Here is a 19285-nt window from a genome sequence, read left to right as displayed (position 1 = left end):
AGGCCGGAAGGGAGGGAGCGAGGGGACAGGCTGGACCCAGGGCGAGGAGATGGGGCTGGGGCTGGGTCCTGGGGGTGTTTGAGGGGGGCAGCAGGGCAGGGGGGGTCTGGGGCAGCCAGGGGGGCACTGGGAGGGGACAGGGCGGTGGGGAGTGTCAGAGGGGGGCCTGGCTGGGGACACCCCTGGGGACACCCCAGGGCAGCGGGGTGGGAAGTACCCGGGGGGGGGAGCAATGCTGTGGGGAGCGTTGGGGGCGGCAGGAGCCGGCCGCAGGGAGCGGGGCTGGGACACTGCGCTGGGGGTCGCGGCTCCCTCGCGTTGTCTCTCRTGGCGGTTGTCACCACCCCCCCTCGGTGGGGGCTGCGCGTGGGGCAGGTCCCCGGAGGAGAGCAGGCGTCGCTGCCGCGGGAACCGCCGGCGGGGAAGCCGGGCGTTCGTCCCGCGGCGGGTGCTGCCGGGGAGCAGGGTGGGCGGCTTTCGGGAACCGGCTTTTGCCGAGCGCCGCCTGGGTGCCGGTGGCACGCGGCGTTTTCCCACGGTCGGYGCTGAGGTGCTGCGGTCTTTCACGACCGCTCTCGCCCCCAGTCCGCTCACGTGCGTCTGGTTTCGCTGTGAAAGTCACGGGCAGCAAGTAGTGTTTTCTCTCGAAATGGATGGGGGCCTCCCGCCTCTGCGGGGCTGAGGACGGCACAGGTGCCGACTAGGGATGGGGCGGCATAGACAGACTCATGCAAAAAAGCCCATGTTAGAAAAAAATCCACGTGCCGGCTGCAGGTACCAAGGCAGCCAACGAAAGACTTGTGTTTGGGGGAGAGGAGCGAGTTCCTGGCAGTGGTGTAAGGCGACGTCTAACCAAGCATCTCCGTAACCCGCCTAACTTCCAGCGTGCAGCTCGGTCAGTGACGATGTTGAAAGGAGGAACCGCAGTGGCATCAGGGATGAGAACTTCTGGTGTGAAAAAAGTGGAGCAGCAACTTTCCCGTTCCTTCTTGCAGCCCCACCTCTTTGGGCGAAGCTTCGAGATGGCCCTAAACTAAGCTAATTCAGCAGCTTTTCAGCTATGGCCTCCCCTTTCCCTACCCGCTGCTTGTGTCCTCGCGTCTCCCCTTGTGCTGGCAGGACTGTTCAGGGAGACCTGTGCTTTGGGCTGGTCCGGTGAGCTGATCCAGCAGGAAACTTTTCCCTTGCAGTGTTAATTTTGAGTTGGAGTCATCGGTTTTTCTGCGGTGCGGCGTTAGCTCTGGGACCAGCACCGGGAGGTCGTGGAGGCTCATTGCTGAGGGGGTGGGCGACGCGGGACACTAGTACATTGCCCTCTTCCGTTGTTGGTGCCGCGCTTATCTCGCGGTGTGCTGAATGACTTGATCAGCTTTTGGCACGTGTTTGTTTTTTCACCTTTCTCCGGGGAAGAGGAAAACAAGTAGTTTCTTTGGATACGCTGGTGTTTTGTTCCTTAATAAGTGTTGCTGTGTACTTAAGCTCAGGAGGAGGAATGAACGCGTTGGGGCTGGCACTTGGTGGAGAGTACCAGGCTGTTCCTGGGAAGTTTATACTGCGTTTTGGGTGAGCCGCAAAGCTTTGCTGTAGGGGGTCCCTTTGCCCCAGGCCCCAGCTGCGCCCACCCCTCCTTGGACACGGACTCTGTTCAGCTCAGCTGCTGCATCGTTTCCAACAAAGTGCTGCCGGCCGCTTTCCCCCCGGTTTGCTCAGCCCCACCGTGCTGTTTCCTGCAGCGCTCCTCGCGAGGAACGCGCCGGGGCTAGCGCGTCGGCGACGCCATCTGAAAGGGGAGAGAGCGGAGCGGCGCTTTCCTCTGCGCCGTCCCTGTGAGCCCTGCTTACCCCCCTCCGCATCGCTTGCCCCTCGGCTCCGCGCTCTCCTCGGCTGGCAGCGGGCGCTCTGGGCTCTGCCGAGCCGCGTGAGGGCTGCTGGAGAAGCCTTTTCGCCCAAAGGCCGGGGTTTCGTGGCTTTCGTTGGGACGGTTCCCTAAGGAGAGCTGGGCGAGGCGGCGTCCGCAGGGAGGTCGCGTTATCCGCGGGCGGATAACGGGATGTACAGGACGCGCCGTGAGGCAGAGGGAGGTGACCGCTGAGTGCGTGGAGGAGACCGAGGGGAAAAGCAATGCGGGCACGGTGACCTGTCCTTTGGAGAGGAGCTCTTAAAAACCCCTCTCTGTAGAATCTTGGGCTTAAAAACGCCTCTTTCCTCCCCTCCTCAGGGTGGAAACGCGGTGAAGAGTAAGCGTGGACCAGCTGAGCCCGCCTGCGTCCCCGCTGCTCGCGGGAGCGCTGCTGTGAGCCCGTCTGCCCTTTAGGAACACGTGTTTTCTGCCCTGTGGCTCACGTCAGGCCGATGTCCGTCTCGGCTCGGGCGCGTGGAAGGCAGCTCTGTTGGCGTCCCCCAGCGGCAGAGGGTTTTCGGATCAGCTGATCCCCCCTCCCCTCGCCTGTTCGTCTTAAGGCAGACCGGCGCGTTCCTATCAAAGCCCCGGCTGCGCTGCAGATTCACCGGCGCCTTCGGGGGTTGCCGTCCTGGTGAAGGGCCCGCGAGCGGCTGTTTTCGGAGSGCGCGCCTGCGGCCCGGCCGTGTTTGCACGTGCGTCCCGTGAACCTCCCGGGCTGCCCGGTCCCGGCGAAGCCTGGGCGGCGAGTCCGAGGGCCTGACAGCCGGTAGTTGACCCGCCACAAACCCCGTTACCTCCTGTCGCAGGCTGGGGCTCCGCACGGGCGGCCGCTCTGCCCGGGGACCAGCGGGGCTGGGGCAGGAGCGCTCTCCTCCTGGGGCAGGCTCGGGGCTACGTGGCAGCGATGGTGCAGAGCCGTGGCTCGTTGCACGCAGCGCGCTGGCTCCGCCGCCCGGAGAAGGAGAGCGTTTCCCGCTCGGCAGGGCTGGCAGCCCCGTCCRGGAAGGGACTCCGTGATGGGGCATCGCGGACCGCGGGAGGTGCGCGCGGAAGGACAGTCGTGTAACCGCTCGGTTTGGGCAYGCGCCCGTCCTGGCGGCTCAGCGGAGCTGCAGGCGCTCACGGCAACGACCCGCTCTTTGGAGGGCAGGTTGCCTTTTCTGCCCTGGCCGGTGTTTCACCAGAAAACCCCAAATCCTGCCCAGCACGTGCTCCGTCTCTCTGGGGAGCAGGGGTTGCTTCCTTTGGACATCCCTCCGCAAAGCCGAGGTCGTGCTGCCGAGACCAGATTGAGGAGCTGGGGGCTGGCTCCGTCTCGTGGTGGGGAAGAGGTTAGCGGCGTAATGCCAGTGCACCCGTCTAATCGGAGGCGGCGTTTCCTGGCCGGACCTTTCCGTGCCGGATTAGGACAATAGCCGGTGGATAACGGTAGGAGGCCGTGTGTGTCGGTGTCCTCCGTTGCTCCGTCTGACRTGTAATTTGGCTGCGGCAAGGTGCCTTTCCCAATTCTGCTGTTCAGATGAGAACATTCGGTTCATCGCTTGTTTTGATGTGGGTCTTGTGTGTGAGAGATGCAGAAAGTGAAGTGGTCTGGGGTTGCTTTTACCCTCCCAACGGACAAGTCTCATGGAAAGCACCCAGCCTTGGGCCGGGTAGGCTTCACATTCGCTTCATCGCGTTTTTTCCGTTCTTGTAGTCCTGGCGATGGGACTGGGATGGGCAGCGCGTCGGGGGGAGACCTAGCAGGAAATTAAACCTGAACCAAGGGAAAGGAAACCAGCAGTTTCTCTCTAACTTCCTTTCGACTCCCCCGTCCTGGTAGGGCTTTTGCACAGCGTAACGCAAGCGGCGCTTGCCGGGCTTCCTGCTTTCTGCGTGCGTGAAAGCTGCTGTGACCCTTCGTGCGACTCAACAGCAGGTGGCTGTACGGAGCGCCTTTTCCACCGGGCGGCAGAGACCGCAGCTTTCCGGAACTGCCATTTTAGCAGAAACAGAACCGAAAGCTCCCACTTGAACCTGAAATAAGTGTCAGCCGGGGAGGAGGGGGGTAGAGGCACCCCGAGGACGGAGGTGTCCCTCAGCCCTGGCGTGCGTGGTGCTCTGCGGGCTGGAGAGACTCTTCCTGCACCCGGAGTTCGGCTGGGGGCTGACGGAGCAGAGAGAAGCCGGGCAGGGAAGACGTAGAAAAGCATGAGCTGTTCAGGGATGYGTGTGGAAGGGTTTTTCCAAGGTTTGTAAACGGGGGAAAGAGTTGTTTTCCCCTGAGAGCCTATTGTCACGGCCWCTCTGGAGACTCGGTCGTCTCAGATGTGTCCTACAGTTTGACCTGAGAGAGGCGTGGAGCAGAGGCAGCAGAAATGGGAACCAGCTACGTTTTGTTCTGGTTCTGGTGTGCCCCTGGAAGAAACGTCTGCGCTGGTGCAGGGCAAGCGGGCGATTACCCGGCGGACGCTAGCTTGGGTGGCCGCGAGCAGCTTATAGCCCTCGGTCTTCTGTGGCCGCCTCTGGCTGGGGTGGAGGACGCGCATGTGATCTGAGCACAAGATCACGAAAAACAGGGCGGTTTCTGTAGCCATGGACAGGGACTTAAAAGCAGGCCTTGCGTTAGCAGCCGTCTCTCTTGGGCGCGCGGTGCCAGGGCTTCGTGTTGGGTGGGATCGTGGTTCTGTGCCAGCGGACTGAGGGTTGTGCTTGGCTTGGTTTCTATTTCTGTCGAGCGCCTGGCATGTGTCGGCGCTTGTCTCATGAGAGACCATCTGCGGAGGTGAGGCAGAGGGACTGGCTCGCGGCCCTGCGTCCTGGCCCAGGCACCACGCTGGGGGCTTGTCGCTTTGCCCGGCGCGTCGTCTTCAGCCTTGCGCGGTCCTGGCGTGACCCTCTCGCTGTTCTGCTTCCCCCAGAGCATCGCTGAGTAYGACCTCAAGGATATTTCGTACAAGGTGAAGAGCCCTACGTGCCATGAGCTGACCGTCCTTGGCTCCTCAGACGAACCGATGGTGTTTAACTTCGAGGAAGAGCGGGAGGCGCAGAAGTGGTGGACGGTCATGAGCAGCTCCCTCCGGGAGGTGCAGAAAGGTCAGCACTGCGGGSGGGGGGGGGGGGTGCTGGGGGCTGGCAGGGACCCATGGCATCCGTGTGCTCCGGAGAGGAACCGCCAGGCCTTCCCCAGCCCTGGCAGCTTGCCGGGGGGTAGCTGACGTACCTGGTGCGCAGCAGGTTGAGAGACGGCAGGCTGGGACCGGTGCTGCCGTAAAATAGTTCAGGGGTGCGACACCAGCTGCTTCTGGCTCTCTCGAATGCTGGGRTGTGTTCCCAGGGAGGCTCCCTAAGGAAAGGAGATGCTTCTTGGCTGTCCTTTGCAGGATGCTGGCTCTGTGCTGGCTGGAGGTAAGAGAGGGGCTGGGGCTGGGCCTGTCCATGTTTTCAGGGACTCTGTAGGGGCTGAGTGTAGAAGCACGTGATGTCTGGAAGTTTTCCCAAGGCCCGGCYGCTCTGGGAGCCAAAAGGAGCTGTCCCTTGCAGGGGACGTAGCCCGTTGTGGCATGGCTAGTTGTGTGAGCGGAGTCGGTGCAAATGGAGCCAGCATCCGGCTAGGCACGTGTYGGCAGGCTCCTCCGCTGGTACGTTAACCCGAAGTGATCGTTCCAGTGCCACAAGTGGGGAAGGAAGCTGTTGGCTTGAAGGAAAAAAAAAAGGGAAACACCAGGGAGGTCTGAGGAGCCCAAGGAACATGGTGCATCTCTGCTCCTTTTATCAAGGTGGTCGTGGGGGGCTTAGGAAGGTGGCAGGCAAACAGTTCATGGAGATGGTGGGCTGTCAGCTGAAGCTGCTCTCTGATCTCCGTGAGACTTTGGGACATAGATCGAGGTGGATGGCACCTTTGCTTCAAGCTGCCTTGCAAAGCCCAGGAGTTCCTGATGCAGCTTTCTCCGTGGTGCGAGCGTGGAGCTCCTTGGGGATGGCAGTTGGTTGTCTCCAACGCTCAGAGCTGTGGCGCTACCCTGCTCTGATATGTTCCTGCTCTTCCTTCAGCCTCTGACAGCAGCAGTATGCTGGCGTCCCAGACCCCATCCCTGCCCATGGCTGTTGGAGGCACCTCTGCGGCTGAGGATCCAGAGGAATCTCTGTTCTCGGAGCTTACCAAAAAAGGTATTTGAGGGAGAAGGGTTTATTGGCTCTTTAYGTGGGTCAGGAGTTATCAACCCTCCACAGGAGCCTAGAGCTCAAATCCAGGTCTAGCTGCTCTCCCATCTGTGGCTGACAAACTCTTCTCTGGGTGAAATTCTGGTCCTGTCGTGCTGTGGGAGAGAGAGTTTCTCCGAGGCAGAGGTGGGTGCTCCGTGCCCCAGCCATCTGGAGGCTCGCTCTGGGCAGTCAGTTCAGCCGAGCTGCGCGAGAAGGGAAAGAACTAAACTCCTGGTGGCTCCAGAAATTCCCCCTGGTGCTCCCACCCGCATTGCTCCAGCTGCGCTCTGCGAGAGCAGTGCAGTTGCTCCTTCTCCTGGCTGCACTCTGGCCATATAGCAATAAGCTGCTGAGGGGCCTTTCCAAATTTCCCAGTGCTCATCAGCACTGTCTGGCCCCCGGTCTGGACCACGAATTGCTATTTGTGGCCAGATGTGAGGCYGTGACGTGCACACGGAGTCGTACCCCTCTCGGTGCCAGGCTTGCTGCTGTTACGGGTGGCAGTAGCTCTCCCGTGCCCCGAGGAAGGTGTTTGCAGRCTAGCTGCTGCTTCCCAGCTCTCCCTTTCTGCTCCCTTGCAGAGGACCTGGCGCTCCAGCTCGCCCAAGCGATTGAGTTTGGAGAGGAGGAGGTGGCCTCGCAGTGCGCCGTGGCTCTGGCTCGCCAGCAAGCCTCTCTGAACATCCTGCTGAAGGAGTCCAACTACCCCACGGATGAAATCAGGTGAGCGCCCCGACCTCCGCGTTCTCGGTGCCAACGCGAGGGCGCCTCGTGCTCCTGTGCGTTCCTCTGTGCCCCCTCGCGGGTGCGCGGGCYGCCCCGGATGGAGCCGCGGGCCCCGCGCCGGGTCTCTGCGAACAGTTTCCCAGATGTGCGGGCGGCCGGTYGCCTGCGCGGTGAGCTCGGGGGTGTAACGCCTGCGCGGCCAAACCCTCTCGCCTGCAGCTCTGCCGTTCTGCTGGTGCCGTATCGCTGGCGCGTGCGGCGGTGCCTTGTTTCGTTTGGGCTGCCTGTCCCCTGTCCCTGGGCTGTGCTGCCTTGTGTGTGCGTCTCTTTTACACGTTCCTGCCTGTGGCGGTGATGTTCCAGGACCCTTGGGCGACTGTCAGGGACTGACAGAGCCRGAACAGTGTCCTGGTGCCCCTGCTCCAGAGCTGCTCTGTGAATGTCCTCCGCAGGCAGCTGGAACGGGTCCTGGCAGGAAAGGGGAACCTGGGGAAGCCACGTCATCCCTGGAGGAGTGCGGTGTCCTGGGTTTTGTACTTCTTCCCTAACTCCTGGGAAAAAGGAGGGCAGGGAACGCAGAGGCAGCATACTGGATGCTACCGGACAAAGCAGAAATCCGGATAGCGAGCCCTTCTGGGCAGCAGCCAGCGCAGCGGGGACCTAATTCCGTGGGGTCTTCAGACTCGGCTCAAACACAAGTGCGCAGCGACCCCCCTTCAGCGCCGAGGGACCGGTAGGGGAGGGTGCCGCGAGCGGCGCAGGTTTGTAAAAGGCCTTCAGGAGGAGTCCGAGCGCCGTAGAGCAGCGGGTTCGTCTCAAGACAGCAGTGACAAGGACTCGAMCGAGTCGCGCCTCGCAGCTCTGCCGGTGCTCAGGAGGGGGCAGCGAGCCCACGGGCAGGACAACCTGGCCAGCGCGGCRTGCCTGGAACGCCAAAACCCTTTCACAAGTTTACTTGAAAGCTTTCAAGAGGGAAACTAACTTGTTATGGAGCAGGAGGGAATGYGCTTATTCGGATTAATAATGGGTTAAAAGACAGGAAACACGGGGTAGGAATGAAGAGCCGTGTATCACAGCAGAGAGCACGGTTACCAGCAGAGCCTGACAGCGTCTGCGCTGAGGCTTCTGCAAGGACGTGTGCTGCTGCAGGGGCACGCAGATGGTCTGGGGACGGCAATGATTAGAGAGGCGTCAGCTCTGCCGGTGAAATAAATCTAGCCCCGACTGTAAAGTTACAAGTGGATCTTGTGGTTCTGAGTTCTTGAAACTCAGCGCTGGTAAATACAAAGTGGGGCAAACGGGAAAAAGTCCTAATGGGCGTGCATAAGAACGGGCTCCAAGGCAGCCGTTGCATCTCTGGACGTGACTGCGGACGGTTCAGACGGGACCCGCAGCAGCATCCGGAAAGACTTGTGGTGTTAGGAGTTGTTAGGAAAGAGCGAGGGAACGAAAGGGAAAACCCCAGCCCGGCCCTGCCGTTTTCTGTCTTAATACTTTGGAAATCTAGTTTTGGCCCCYGTCCATGTCAAACGGGTGCAGAGAAGGGGTGGGATGATCAGAGGCATGAAACACCTTTTGCAGGAGGAGAGATTGAGAGATTAGGACTCTAGTCTGACCGGGAGACGGCTGAGGGGTGTGATTAGCGTCCGTAAGCGCCTGGTGTGGAGAAAGCGATCCGGCAACGCTTGTTCACGCACGGGAAGAGATGGGCAAAGAGGCCCAGTGAAATTAGCAAGCGCCAGATTTAAAGCGGGTAAAAGGAAATATTTTTTYGCGGTTTGTCTGAGTACGCAGTGGACGTCATTGCCAAGGGCTGCGTGGAGGCTGCAAGAATAAAAAGACTGAAATAGAGACTAAACAGAACTGGAGGAAAACAAGCCCCGTGTGACTGTTAAACCTGAGGTTCTGGACACAGTCCTTGGCGCGTGCAGGCCGGGAGCCGCTGCCTGCTGGAGGACGTGGTCAGGGCGGAAGCCAGGGCGTGCCTGCCCTGTACCGGTTTCCTCGGCCGTGATATTCCTGTTGGATCCTGGCTCTCGGGCGCTCGGTCCGTCCTCGCGGGACTGCGGTGTGTCCCTGCCCACGTGGAGCACCGCCTTGCCCAGGCTTGGGCGTTAGCTCCGTGGCCCAGGGCGGCAGGCTGAGAACGTCACGCCTGGCGAGCGGCACGTGCCGAGAGCCGGGACCCCCCCGTCCCCGGCAGCTGCAGCCCTTCCGCCCTCCGAGCTGGGCAGGCGTCCTCTAACGGCGGCTTCGCCTCTCTCTCCTCCAGCATGAAGGTCGTTGTGGAAGATGCCACGTCTTCTGCGAGCATCGTCATCMGGGTCCACGCTCACACTACAATAGCGACGCTCAAGCAGCAGGTAGGGCGCGATGCGCGGGCGTGATGCCCGCTAGCTCGGTGCAGGGGCTGGGCCGGGGGGTGCCGAACCCCCAGCCCCGTCTGTGCAGACGTCCCGCCTGGCAGGGAGGCGAGAGAGGCTGCAGAGCCCAGCGGGTCGGTGCAGCCGCCTTGGGTGCTYACGCCTCTAGTGCGAGAGCTGTTCGTTCCTCCGTCCCTCTCCCTTCGTGGAGCTGGTTCTTCACCAGTTCTCCTGGCTCGCTCATGAACGCCRATTTGATGTCAGCCCTTGCTGGGCGGCAAGGCAGGGTGGAAAGCTCCCGGGAAGCGTGTGCTCAGGGTGCCATGGCTATGAGCTTACCTCTGAGCTTCTCCCGCTGCCCAGGTGTTCCAGGACTACGGGTTCCACCCCTTGGTTCAGCGGTGGATCATCGGGCAGTGCCTGTGCGTGGACGAACGGACGGTCTCCTCGTACGGCATTCGCCGGGACGGAGACACCGCCTTTCTGTACCTGCTCTTGGCAAAGACGGTCGAGCTCACCGAACAGCGCTAYGAGGAGGATCAGGCGCAAGTCATACTGAACTCCGCCTTCCCGCTGACCGACGGCGCCGGCGCTGGGGAAAAACGCAAATACAACACCCTGCCAAGCATGTCTCCGAAGAAAGGTCTGGCTCGCCCCTGCCCTCCCCTTTGCCTCGCGGGTGGGAAGGGCAGCCCGGTTCCTGCCYRCCAGACCCTGCTGCCCCGGCGGTGGGCAGGACCCCCTGGTCCCGGACACCAGAGTCCTGCACAGCTACGGCAGGTGCAGGGAGGCCTCGGGAGCCGTTGATTTCCCTAGGACCGGGAGCAGACTCTGCTCCGTGGACCGATGTCGCTGTTGCTGATGGGTTGCGGGTGGGATGGTCTCATGGGACTTGTGCCGTGTCCCTGCCTGGGGGCGAGGAGGGTGCAGGGAGGCTCTGTACTGTCGTGGAACAAGCCGCTCCTCCCTGGCGAGGAGAGGGCAAAGCTTCCTCCCCGGGTGGGTCTGTGCTGCTCCCTCCCCTCGTCCCTGGCAGCAGGCTCCGGGGGCTCGGTGGCTGTCACAGCGCAGCGATCTCTCGGCCGGGCCTGGCCTCGTGTCCCCGTGGTGGCGTTTGTAACGCCCGTCTCCTGGCGTTGCTTCCTAGCGTGGGGGAACGACAACAGCAGGAAGATGGACATCGGTGAAATCAGCCACCACTTGGATACGCTGCAGATTGGCGACCTTCTCAGTAACCAGCCGAAACCCGCGCCGGCTAGCACGACTTTGCCTTCGCCGGTACAGGTATGGCGCCTGCAGTCCCCCGTCCCGGCGTGAGAGCGGCGGCTGCTGCCTGGGGCGGGCTGGGGGAGGGCAGGCGCTTTCTCCGAGTCCGTCCCCCTCTTCCCTCCCAAGTGGCTTTTCCCTGCTGCTTCTGCAGCTCTGGCATGTTCTCCGCAGGCGGGCTGGTCGTGTCCCAAGTGCACCTTCATCAACAAGCCCACGCGGCCAGGCTGCGAGATGTGCAGCACGGACCGCCCCGCTGACTACGTGGTCCCCGGCAGCTACAAGCCGGATGAGACGGAGCTCTGGAGGATGCAGCAGGAGCAGGAGGGAATCCTGCAGTACCAGCAGGTAACGGGGCCCACGGGCTCACCCCAGGGAGCAGCCGCTGTCCCTGTGCCCGTTGCTCGAGGACAGACCAGGGGAGGATCATTCGTGCCAGGGTTTGGAGGTGTCTCGTGGGCAAATGGTCCCAGGCTGGACTGGGAAGGAGGCCCGGGCAAGGGGGAGACGCAGACACCCCCGGAGCGGTACCAAAGAGGGGCTGCTGCAGCCCCCTCGCTCTGCCTTCCTGAGAGGGCAGCGGTGCCCGCGCGCGTCCTGGGGACTCGTGCGGGTGCCGTATCGTGCGCACGGCGTGTTCTGGCACTGGGCGGCTGCTAGAGACGAGCGCCACTGGCTGCTGTGCAACAGCCGCAGCCGCTGGCAGGGATCTGAGCAGCCTCGTTCGCCGGCACCCGCGGCCTTGCGTAGGGAGAGCAGCGACCCGTGGCCCGCGGGCGAGCTTGGCGGGCCGCGGCGCCCCGCTCTGGCAGCGCGTTCTTCTCTCCCCAGGCTGCGCAGCGAGGTTGTGCGTCTGCAGGCCGCGCGCGCGGGGAGCTGTCGGGCTGCGCCGCGCTCGCTCTGCGTCTGTGCGCCGGAAGCCGCTTCCCCTGGGCATCGCAGAAACGTGCGGGGGGCTCCGATGGGRCCTCCCGCACCCAGGGAAACGGCGGCGGCGGGGGGAGCCCCGGCCCCGTGGTCGTGGCAGGTGGGACTTGGGCGCGTCCGGCTCAGCCACTGACCGAACCTTCTCTTCTTTCTTTTTTCTCCTGTGCTGGGATCTCCCTAGGAAAAGGGAAGGAGAGAGGATGGTTCGGCTGCGCACTGCATCTTGGGCTCGGGTTCCCTGGATGACTTCATCCACCTGTCTTCCGAATTCTGCTAGCCGCCCCGTGCCTGGCCGACCCGGACGCCCCGTCCCGTCCCGCCCCGCCGGCTAGGGCCCAGTGCCCGCCAGGCTGGCCCCCCGCGTGCGCCCAGTGGCTTCCGCCGGCCGCTGGGCCACCCTGTTTGCTCAGACTCTAGAGTTGATTCGGGAACTCTTCCTGTGCGGAGAAGAGCTGGCTGGGCCCGGGCTCCTCCCCGAGCTGCCGGTGGCGTGTGCTGCTCYGGGTGCTGCTGAGCGTTTCCCTACGCGCGTGCCGCTGGCGAGAGTGCGGCTCTCCCGCCCGATGCAGGGACTTGGCTTTCCTGGAAGCAGGGATGGGGAGAGGGCGGAGCGGGAGCGCAGGGGTCCGGGTGCGACGCCGTTCGGCAGCGTTCCCCGTTGTGCCGAAGGCGCGAGCGGGGAGGCGAAAGCGGAGGAGAGGCCAGGAGCCGGCGCTGCGCTGCGGGTTGCAAACCCGGCCCCGGAGTGCTTGGTGCTGCCCTGCTGGCTGAGAGGAGCCTGCGCTCGCTGTCAGGAACCCGGGAGTGCTCCGGGTTTCTCCCCGCTCCGGTTCTGGCAGCGCAGCCCTCGCCGCCGCCTCCATCGCCAGCCGGAGCGGCCGCTGGCACGTGCGGCGCAGGGGCCCTGCCCCAGCACCGCGCGGTGCAGCTCGGCGCCCGGCCCCGCCGGTTCTCGCACCCGCTCTAGCGTGGCGATGGCTCGAGGTGAGCGTGGCTGCCCCCGCTGCTGCGTTCGTGCTACGTTAGTCCTGCTTGCGAGGGCTTCGGGGAAGGGACGGCGTCACCCGGGGGTCCGGCACCGTGGGAAACGGGCTGCCTGCGCTCGTCCTGTGGCTGCTAGGGGGGCTGAGAAATTCGGCAGCTGGTGCTCCGGAGGGTCTCGGAGGCTCGGGGCTTCTTCCTTGGGGTGCAGGCCCGGCGTCGTGCCGCGGTGCCCAAAGAGCTGTTGTGGTCTTAGGAGCTGCACGGGGTCACCTCCGAGCTCCTGGCCCGGCCGGGCTTCCCTGCACGCCTTGTCACTGGGGGTTTTCCACCCGGGACGGCGACCGTGCCGGGCCCCCGCGCGTGGTGGGCAGAGCGCGACTGCCGTCGGGGAAGGACGCCAGCCTGCAGCAGGCGCAGCCCGTGCTGCTCGCTGCGCCTGGCGGCCCCCTCCYGAAAGCACTTCACCCGAGGAGCCCGGGCCGATTCCTCCGCCTCCCAGGTCTGCCGGCGCTTTCCGAGCGAGGAGGCCGCAGGCGCGTTTGTCGCGTTGCACTTTGTGGTCAAAACCTCGTCCCCAAGCCAGTCGTGCAGGGCAGGAGTTACCCAAAACGGGGCCACAGTGAGAGAGGCTTGGTTCCCCGGAGCCTGGTGTGTCCGGCCAGGGTCGCGGGGCAGAGATGGGCCGCATCCACCCTTGGCGCTGAGCCGCGACCCGCGGAGGCGGCTCAGAGCGGGAGGCAGGAGCGTCACCCGCTGGCGTTGCTCGTGTTTGTAGGTTCTTGCGTCCGCACGTGTCTCCCTGAAGCCGCGGTCCGATGCATGACTGCCGCGGGGTCGCGGGCGCGTTCGCGACCGACCTCCTTCCCTTATTAAAGCCTTATCCCCCCCCCGAGCGGCTGTGCGGTGTTCTTGTGCCGGCCTCCCCCGTGGCTGCTCGCCGGGGGGAGCTCAGCGCCCGGCCTGGGGGCGGCTGCCGTTGGGGTGGGTTTCGAGGAGGTGAAACGGAAGAGGAGCAGGGGCTGGGCCGGCATGGGGGGGGGGTCTGCGGCTTTGCATGCGCTGCACACGCCGGTGCCCCAGGCCCTGCACCCCGACGCAGGGCTGCTGGTGTCTGCCGTGGCTTCRTGCCCGCCTCTGCCAGCTTTCCAGACCTGCGGAAGAGCCTTGGGAAGGACGCGGGCACAGCTCGGCTGCAGAGCCGGGGCCTCACTCGCCCGGACCGCGTGTCTGCCGGGTGCAGCGCAGCCCCCCGTGAGCCCCGGGCAGCAGTGGCCCCTGCGCTTCTCTTTCCTTGGGGGGCTCCTGCAAATCGACAAGCGCCTCCCAGGCTAACGGAGAAACGGCAGCGTGGGACGAGGCCCTGGGGTGCTGCCATCCCCAGTGGATCCCCGCGGAGTCAGGCGGTGAGATGCGGAGCCGATCCCGCACGGGGGACGAGCCCGCGTCCAGGCCGCGGTCTCACCGTGCCCGTGGGGCTTAGCGGGGTGGTAACGGGGGCGGCGGCGCCTGGGGGCTTCGCTCCCACCTTCCCGGGGCTGACGGCAACGTGGCTTCCTCGCCGCCAGCTGGGGTGTGCCGGCTCTCCCTGACCTGCCGGACGYGGCAGCCGTGCTCCGCGCGCCCCTCGGAGCAAAGCCTGCGTGGGAGAGCCGAAATCGTCCTCCTGATGCGTGCGCCCTGGCCTGGCTCTGCTCCCACAGCACATCCCGAAACCTGTCCCCTGGGACGTGAGCTCCCCGGGGGACAAGGTGACCTGYGCCGGCCCGGAGGGAGCCGCTGGCTTGGACCTGCCTGCGAGCCAGGGCGCAGGGCATGGCGCAGCCGGGCGGCGCGGGGCCCCGCTGGGCGCGGGCGCTGATCCGGGCGCTGACCTGGGCCCTTCCTCGCTGCAGGCACTGGAGGCCGAGCGGATGAAGAACTTCCAGCAGCTGCTGCAGATGGACGAGGAGGTGCTGGTGCCCAACCAGGAGGTGCTGGAGTGCCGCATCTGCTACCAGCAGGTCGCCCCGGGAGAGGGGGTGCTGCTGCGCGAGTGTCTGCACAACTTCTGCAGGTAGCGGGGACGGCGCTGCTGGGGCCGCAGGGTCCTCGCTGCGCTGCACCGCGCTGTGCTGCATCGTGCCGGCCGGCCCCAAGCCCACCTGGCCTGCGGGCTGCTCCCGGTGACGGTGCCCCTGTTCCCGCAGGGACTGTCTGCGCCAGGTGATCAACTACAGCGAGGAGCCGGAGGTGGCCTGTCCCTTCCGCGAYGACTCCTACGCCTGCGGCAGCCACCTCCAGGAGCGGGAGATCCGGGCGGTGAGTGCGCCCGCAGGCGCGTGCCAGTGGGGTGCCCGGCGGCCCCAGCCCTGACCCTGCCCCGTGTCCCCAGCTGGTGTCGCCGGAGGAGTACCGGCGGTTCCTCGAGCGGAGCCTGGTGCTGGCGGAGCGGCGCACCCAGAACAGCTTCCACTGCAAGACCACGGACTGCAGGGGCTGGTGCATCTACGAGGACTCGGTGAACGAGTTTCGCTGCCCTATCTGCCAGGCCCTCAACTGCCTGCTCTGCAAGGTGGGCACCGCGCCATGCCATGCTGGGGCCATGGGGCTGGAGCGGGGGCTCCGCATGGGGGCCAGCCCCGTGCATCCCGCCCCGGGGCGGCGGTGCTGAGCGCTGCTGTCTCTGCACCCCCAGGCCATCCACGAAGGGAAGAACTGCCGCCAGTATCAGGACGACCTGCAGGTGCAGGCGCAGAACGACTCCGCCGCCCGGCAGACCAACGACATGCTGCAGGTGGGGGAGCCGCGGGGTGGCCCTGCGCCCTCCCAGGGTGGCAGGGTCCCCAACACTGCTGCTGCGCCTGCGTGTCCCTCACAGCTGCTTCCCTCGCCCCTGCAGACGCTGGTGCAGATCGGGGAGGCCATGCACTGCCCCACGTGCCTCATCATTGTCCAGAAGAAGGACGGCTGCGACTGGATCCGCTGCACCGTCTGCCAGACCGAGATCTGCTGGGTGACCAAGGGGCCGCGCTGGGGGCCTGGGGTGAGCTGGCAGCGGGGCAGGGGGGGAGCCCCGGTTCCCTGCACGTGGCACTGGGTCACACACCAGGGCCCGTGAACGGCTCTGGCAACAAGGGCGCTGGGAGCCGCGCAGCTGGGGGGGGGGGTCCTGCCTGCCACGACATGGCCTGGGCTGCGGAGCGTGGTGGGAGCCYGCCTGACCCGCTCTCCTCCCCGCCAGGGCCCCGGGGACACCAGCGGGGGCTGTCGCTGCAACGTCAACGGACAGAGATGCCACCCCCGGTGCCAGAACTGCCACTGAGCGCCCGCCTGGCCACGCCGTGGGGATGGGGGACCGGAGGCGGCCGGGCAGGGAGCAGCTCTCCTCCCTCCGCAGGACGTCCCAGCGCTGCCGGCCGAGCTCCGAGGCAGCACGGCCGCGGTCTGACCCGAGAGATGCGTGCGGGTGTCGTGGTGGCCGCCGGACCGCAGGGGAGAGCCACGTCCTCCTCCCCGGCGCAGCGCTCCCGGGCTGGCAGCGGCCAGAGAAGGACAGGATGGACTGAGGGCCCTCGTGTGCCCGGAGGCCGGGAGGTGCCGCGTGGCCGACAGCCTCTGCTCTGCCCCGTGTGCGGGGACCCGGCCCCGCGCCGTGCCAGGACGCAGGGGAGGTTGGAGGGGGCAGCTCTGTGCAGCCTCGTGGCCGGCGCGACCCACGCTGGGGGCAGCGGGGCTCTGTCCCGCGTACGAGCAGCGCGTCCGGGCAGCGCGGGGCRTCCCAATAAAGCTGTTTGCGTACCCAGGCATCGCTTCCAGGACCGTCGTGGCGGCGCCGGGGCCCTAATTCACCACGCGAGACCGGTGCTGTGTGGATGAGCCGTTTAATGAGATCGCGACGAGATACAGAGAGGGGCCGCGGCAGGCTCTGGCCCCCGCGGGCCGGCAGCAGGGCGAGGCGAGGGCCCCGCCGCCGCGAGGGCAGAGCCGTGGCACGTGCACAGATACCACACGACGCTTTCCACTTAACAACGGAGCGTTTATTTCCGCATCCCCGAACCGTACGAGCGCAGGCGGCAGCCCGCCACGCGGAACGGCGGCTGGCAGCATTCGCGGGTGGAGAGGGTGGCGTTAAATAAGGGAGCCGCCGCGTCCGCGTGGAGCGCGCCGCGCCCGCCTGTCTGTCCAGCCGCACACGCGTCCCTGCGCCCTGGAGGTTGCGCGCTGCAGGCACATGGCCGGGGCYGCGCAACCAGGGCAGGGGGCACCCCACTCCCGCGCCTATTTGGGGGGCCGGTAGATCATTTTCCTGCTCTTTAGTACAGACCATTTGTGGCGCTTCATGTAGTAGAAGAGGGACACCAGGAGCCCACCGATCATCAGCATCTGGGGAGAAGGGAAGGGGTCAGCRCCGCGGGGCCGGCRCCCCGTCGCGCCGCAGCGGGAGGGGGCCGAGGGGGGAGCGCAGGTGCCAAGGGAAGGGTGGTGCTTCGCCCTCCCACCCCCCCCGTCGGCACGCAAGCCCCCGGCAGCGCCCACCTTCAAGCCCATGCGTTTGCGGTGGTCGTGCTCCGGCTCCGCCGCCCACCTCAGGAAGGTGCAGACGTCCTTGGCGATCTGCGACATGGTGGCGGGGGTGCCTGGGGAGGGCAGGGGGAGCTGAGCGCCCCGGCGCCGCGATCCGGCCCGCCAGTCACCCCCCCCCTCCCCCCCGGGGCCCCTCTTACCGTCGTCGTATTCCAGGATCTCGTTGTAGATGGGGGGGGCCATGCCGATGGCCTGCCCGGGGAAGTAGGGGTTGTAGTGCAGCCCCTCCCTGACCGTGACGCCCGCGGGGGGGTCGCAGTAGCCGGTGAGGAGGGAGAACACGTAGTCCTCGCCCCCGTGCCTGCAACACAGACCCGGGATGAGACCGGAATGGGGCCGCAGAGGCCTCACTGGCCGCCCCGGAGCAGGGGAGGGAGCGGCGCCGGGGGTCCCCTGCAAGGGGGGACTCCTCGCCCACACTCCGCAGCGGCAGCCTCTCACCGCGCGTTGACGATGTAGCTGAGGTCGGGGGGCAGCGCCCCGTTGTTGGCGGCTCGCGCCGCCTCGGTGTTGGGATAGGGCTTGGGGAAGTAGTCGGAGATCTTCCCGGGGCGCGTGAACATCTCCCCGTTCTCATCCGGGCCGTCCACCACCTCCACCTGGGGGAAGGAGGGAGCGCTAAGCCGGGCGGGCGCGCGGGGCCGCGTCCTCCGGAGCGCCGGGACGCCTCACCTCCTCGGCCAGGGCCTTGGCCTCCGCCTCGGTGTGGGTGACGCCGATGAGGTTGCGGAAGGCCAGGTACTCCATGCTGTGGCAGGCGGAGCACACCTGCTTGTACACCTGGTAGCCGCGCCGCAGGCTGCGAGGAGGAGAAGGAGCCGAGCCTGAGCGCCGGGGCCCCCGCGGCGGAGCCCCCGCGGCGGCGGCCCCGGCCCTGCCGTACCTGCGGTGGTCCAGGGAGGAGAGCATGCCGCCGTGGCTCCAGGGGAAGCTGGGCGGGTGCATCTCCAGCTCGCCGGCGCTCACGGCAGCGTGCAGCGCCAGGGCGAGCCCCGCGCCGCCCGCCGCCGCCACCCCCAGCGCCGACAGAGCCGCCTTCTTGCCGCGGGAGAGGCCGGAGAAGGACGACATGCGGGCCTGGGAGAGACGGGCCAGAGCGCCGTGAGCCCCGCGCGCCCCCGGCATGATGGCAGCACGCCACGGCTCCCTGGGACCCCCCAGTGGGGTCTGCAGCCCGCGCCGAGCCCCAGGGCTCCCGCGGGAGCTGGCCACCGGCAGGGCACGGGCAGAGATCAGCTGGACCAGGATACCGGGGGGCTCTGCAGGGACGACCGGGCACCGGGCACGGCACGGCCACGTACCGACCTGGGCCGGGTCAAGGATACTGTGCCTGGGGTACTGTACCGGGGGTACTGGGAGCACCGGGGGTACCGGGATACCCTGCCTGGGGTGCCGTACCAGGGGTACTGGGGATATCGGGAGCACCAGGGGCACCAGGCCAGGGATGCCAGGCTGGGGATACCGGCGGTACCGGGGACACTGGGGGTGCCAGGCTGGCAGTACTGGGGATACTGCAGATACTAAGGGTGCTGGGGATACTAGGGGTACCAGGGATACCAGGGGCACTGGGGGTACCATGTTGGGGGTACTGGGGGTACAGGGGATACCGGGGGTGCCAGGCCAGTGGTGTTGGGGATATGGGCAGTACCAGGGATACCGGGGTGCCGGGGATATGGGCAGCACCAGGGATAGCGAGCCAGGGACACGGGGTGTGCTGGGGATACCAGGGGCGCTGGTGGTATCRGGCCAGGGGTACCAGGGATACCGAGCAGGGGGCGCCAGGGACACCGGGGGTATCAGCGGTACTGGGATACTAGGAATACTGGGAATACCGGGGGGGCCAGGCTAGCAGTACCAGGGATACCAGGGATACCAAGGGCGCCAGGGATAGCTGGGGTACCAGGGGTGCCGGGGATACGGAGGGTACCGGGCYGGCGGTACCAGGGATATTGGGGGCACTGATGGTACCAAGCCAGCGGTGCGGGGGATATTGGCAGTACCGGGGATACCGGGGTGCTGGGGATACAGGCGGTACCGGGGATAGCGAGCCAGGGACACCAGGTGTGCTGGGGATACCGGGGTGCCGGCGGTACTGGTGATACCGGGGGCGCTGGGGGTACCGGGCCGGGGGTACCGGGGATATCGGGAGCACAGGGGGCACCAGGCCAGGGATGCCAGGCTGGGGATACCGGTGGTACCGGGGCCAGCAGTACCGGGGATACCGAGGGTACCGGGGATACCGGGGGCGCTGGGGGTACCGGGGGTACCAAGGTGGGAGTACGGGGGGTACCGAGGCAGGGACATCGGGTGTGCGGGGGATACCGAGGGTACCGGTGACACCGGGGGCGCTGGGGGTACCGGGCCGGGG

At 66.0% G+C, this 19285-nt stretch overlaps 2 protein-coding genes across 2 annotated transcripts; one reads left to right on the top strand and one right to left on the bottom strand.

The window, feature by feature from the left end:
- The first annotated feature begins 309 nt into the window (after nt 1-309).
- On the top strand, nt 310-15752 carry SHARPIN (SHANK associated RH domain interactor). The gene is made up of 14 exons (XM_026088135.1): nt 310-4133; nt 4804-4978; nt 5936-6052; nt 6670-6811; nt 9087-9177; nt 9541-9820; nt 10325-10461; nt 10618-10791; nt 14247-14407; nt 14541-14652; nt 14726-14905; nt 15029-15127; nt 15233-15376; nt 15575-15752. The coding sequence occupies exons 2-14, from the start codon at nt 4897-4899 to the stop codon at nt 15653-15655; spliced, it is 1800 nt and encodes a 599-aa protein (XP_025943920.1). The 5' UTR covers nt 310-4133; nt 4804-4896; the 3' UTR covers nt 15656-15752.
- Nucleotides 15753-16513: 761 nt separating this feature from the next.
- Nucleotides 16514-19263, bottom strand: LOC112976668 (cytochrome c1, heme protein, mitochondrial). The gene is made up of 6 exons (XM_026088136.1): nt 17801-19263; nt 17590-17716; nt 17359-17516; nt 17058-17218; nt 16870-16970; nt 16514-16716 (listed from the first exon to the last, which is right to left on the bottom strand). Exons 1-6 carry the CDS (start codon nt 18493-18495, stop codon nt 16612-16614), a joined length of 1347 nt encoding a protein of 448 aa, XP_025943921.1. The 5' UTR covers nt 18496-19263; the 3' UTR covers nt 16514-16611.
- Nucleotides 19264-19285: the final 22 nt, after the last annotated feature.

The sequence above is a fragment of the Apteryx rowi genome, unplaced genomic scaffold (genome assembly GCF_003343035.1).
Source record: "Apteryx rowi isolate R43461 unplaced genomic scaffold, aptRow1 scaffold_753, whole genome shotgun sequence".
Lineage (NCBI taxonomy): Eukaryota > Metazoa > Chordata > Aves > Apterygiformes > Apterygidae > Apteryx > Apteryx rowi.
The sequence above is the reverse complement of the archived record's forward strand: the minus strand, read 5'-3'. Positions and strand labels throughout refer to the sequence as shown.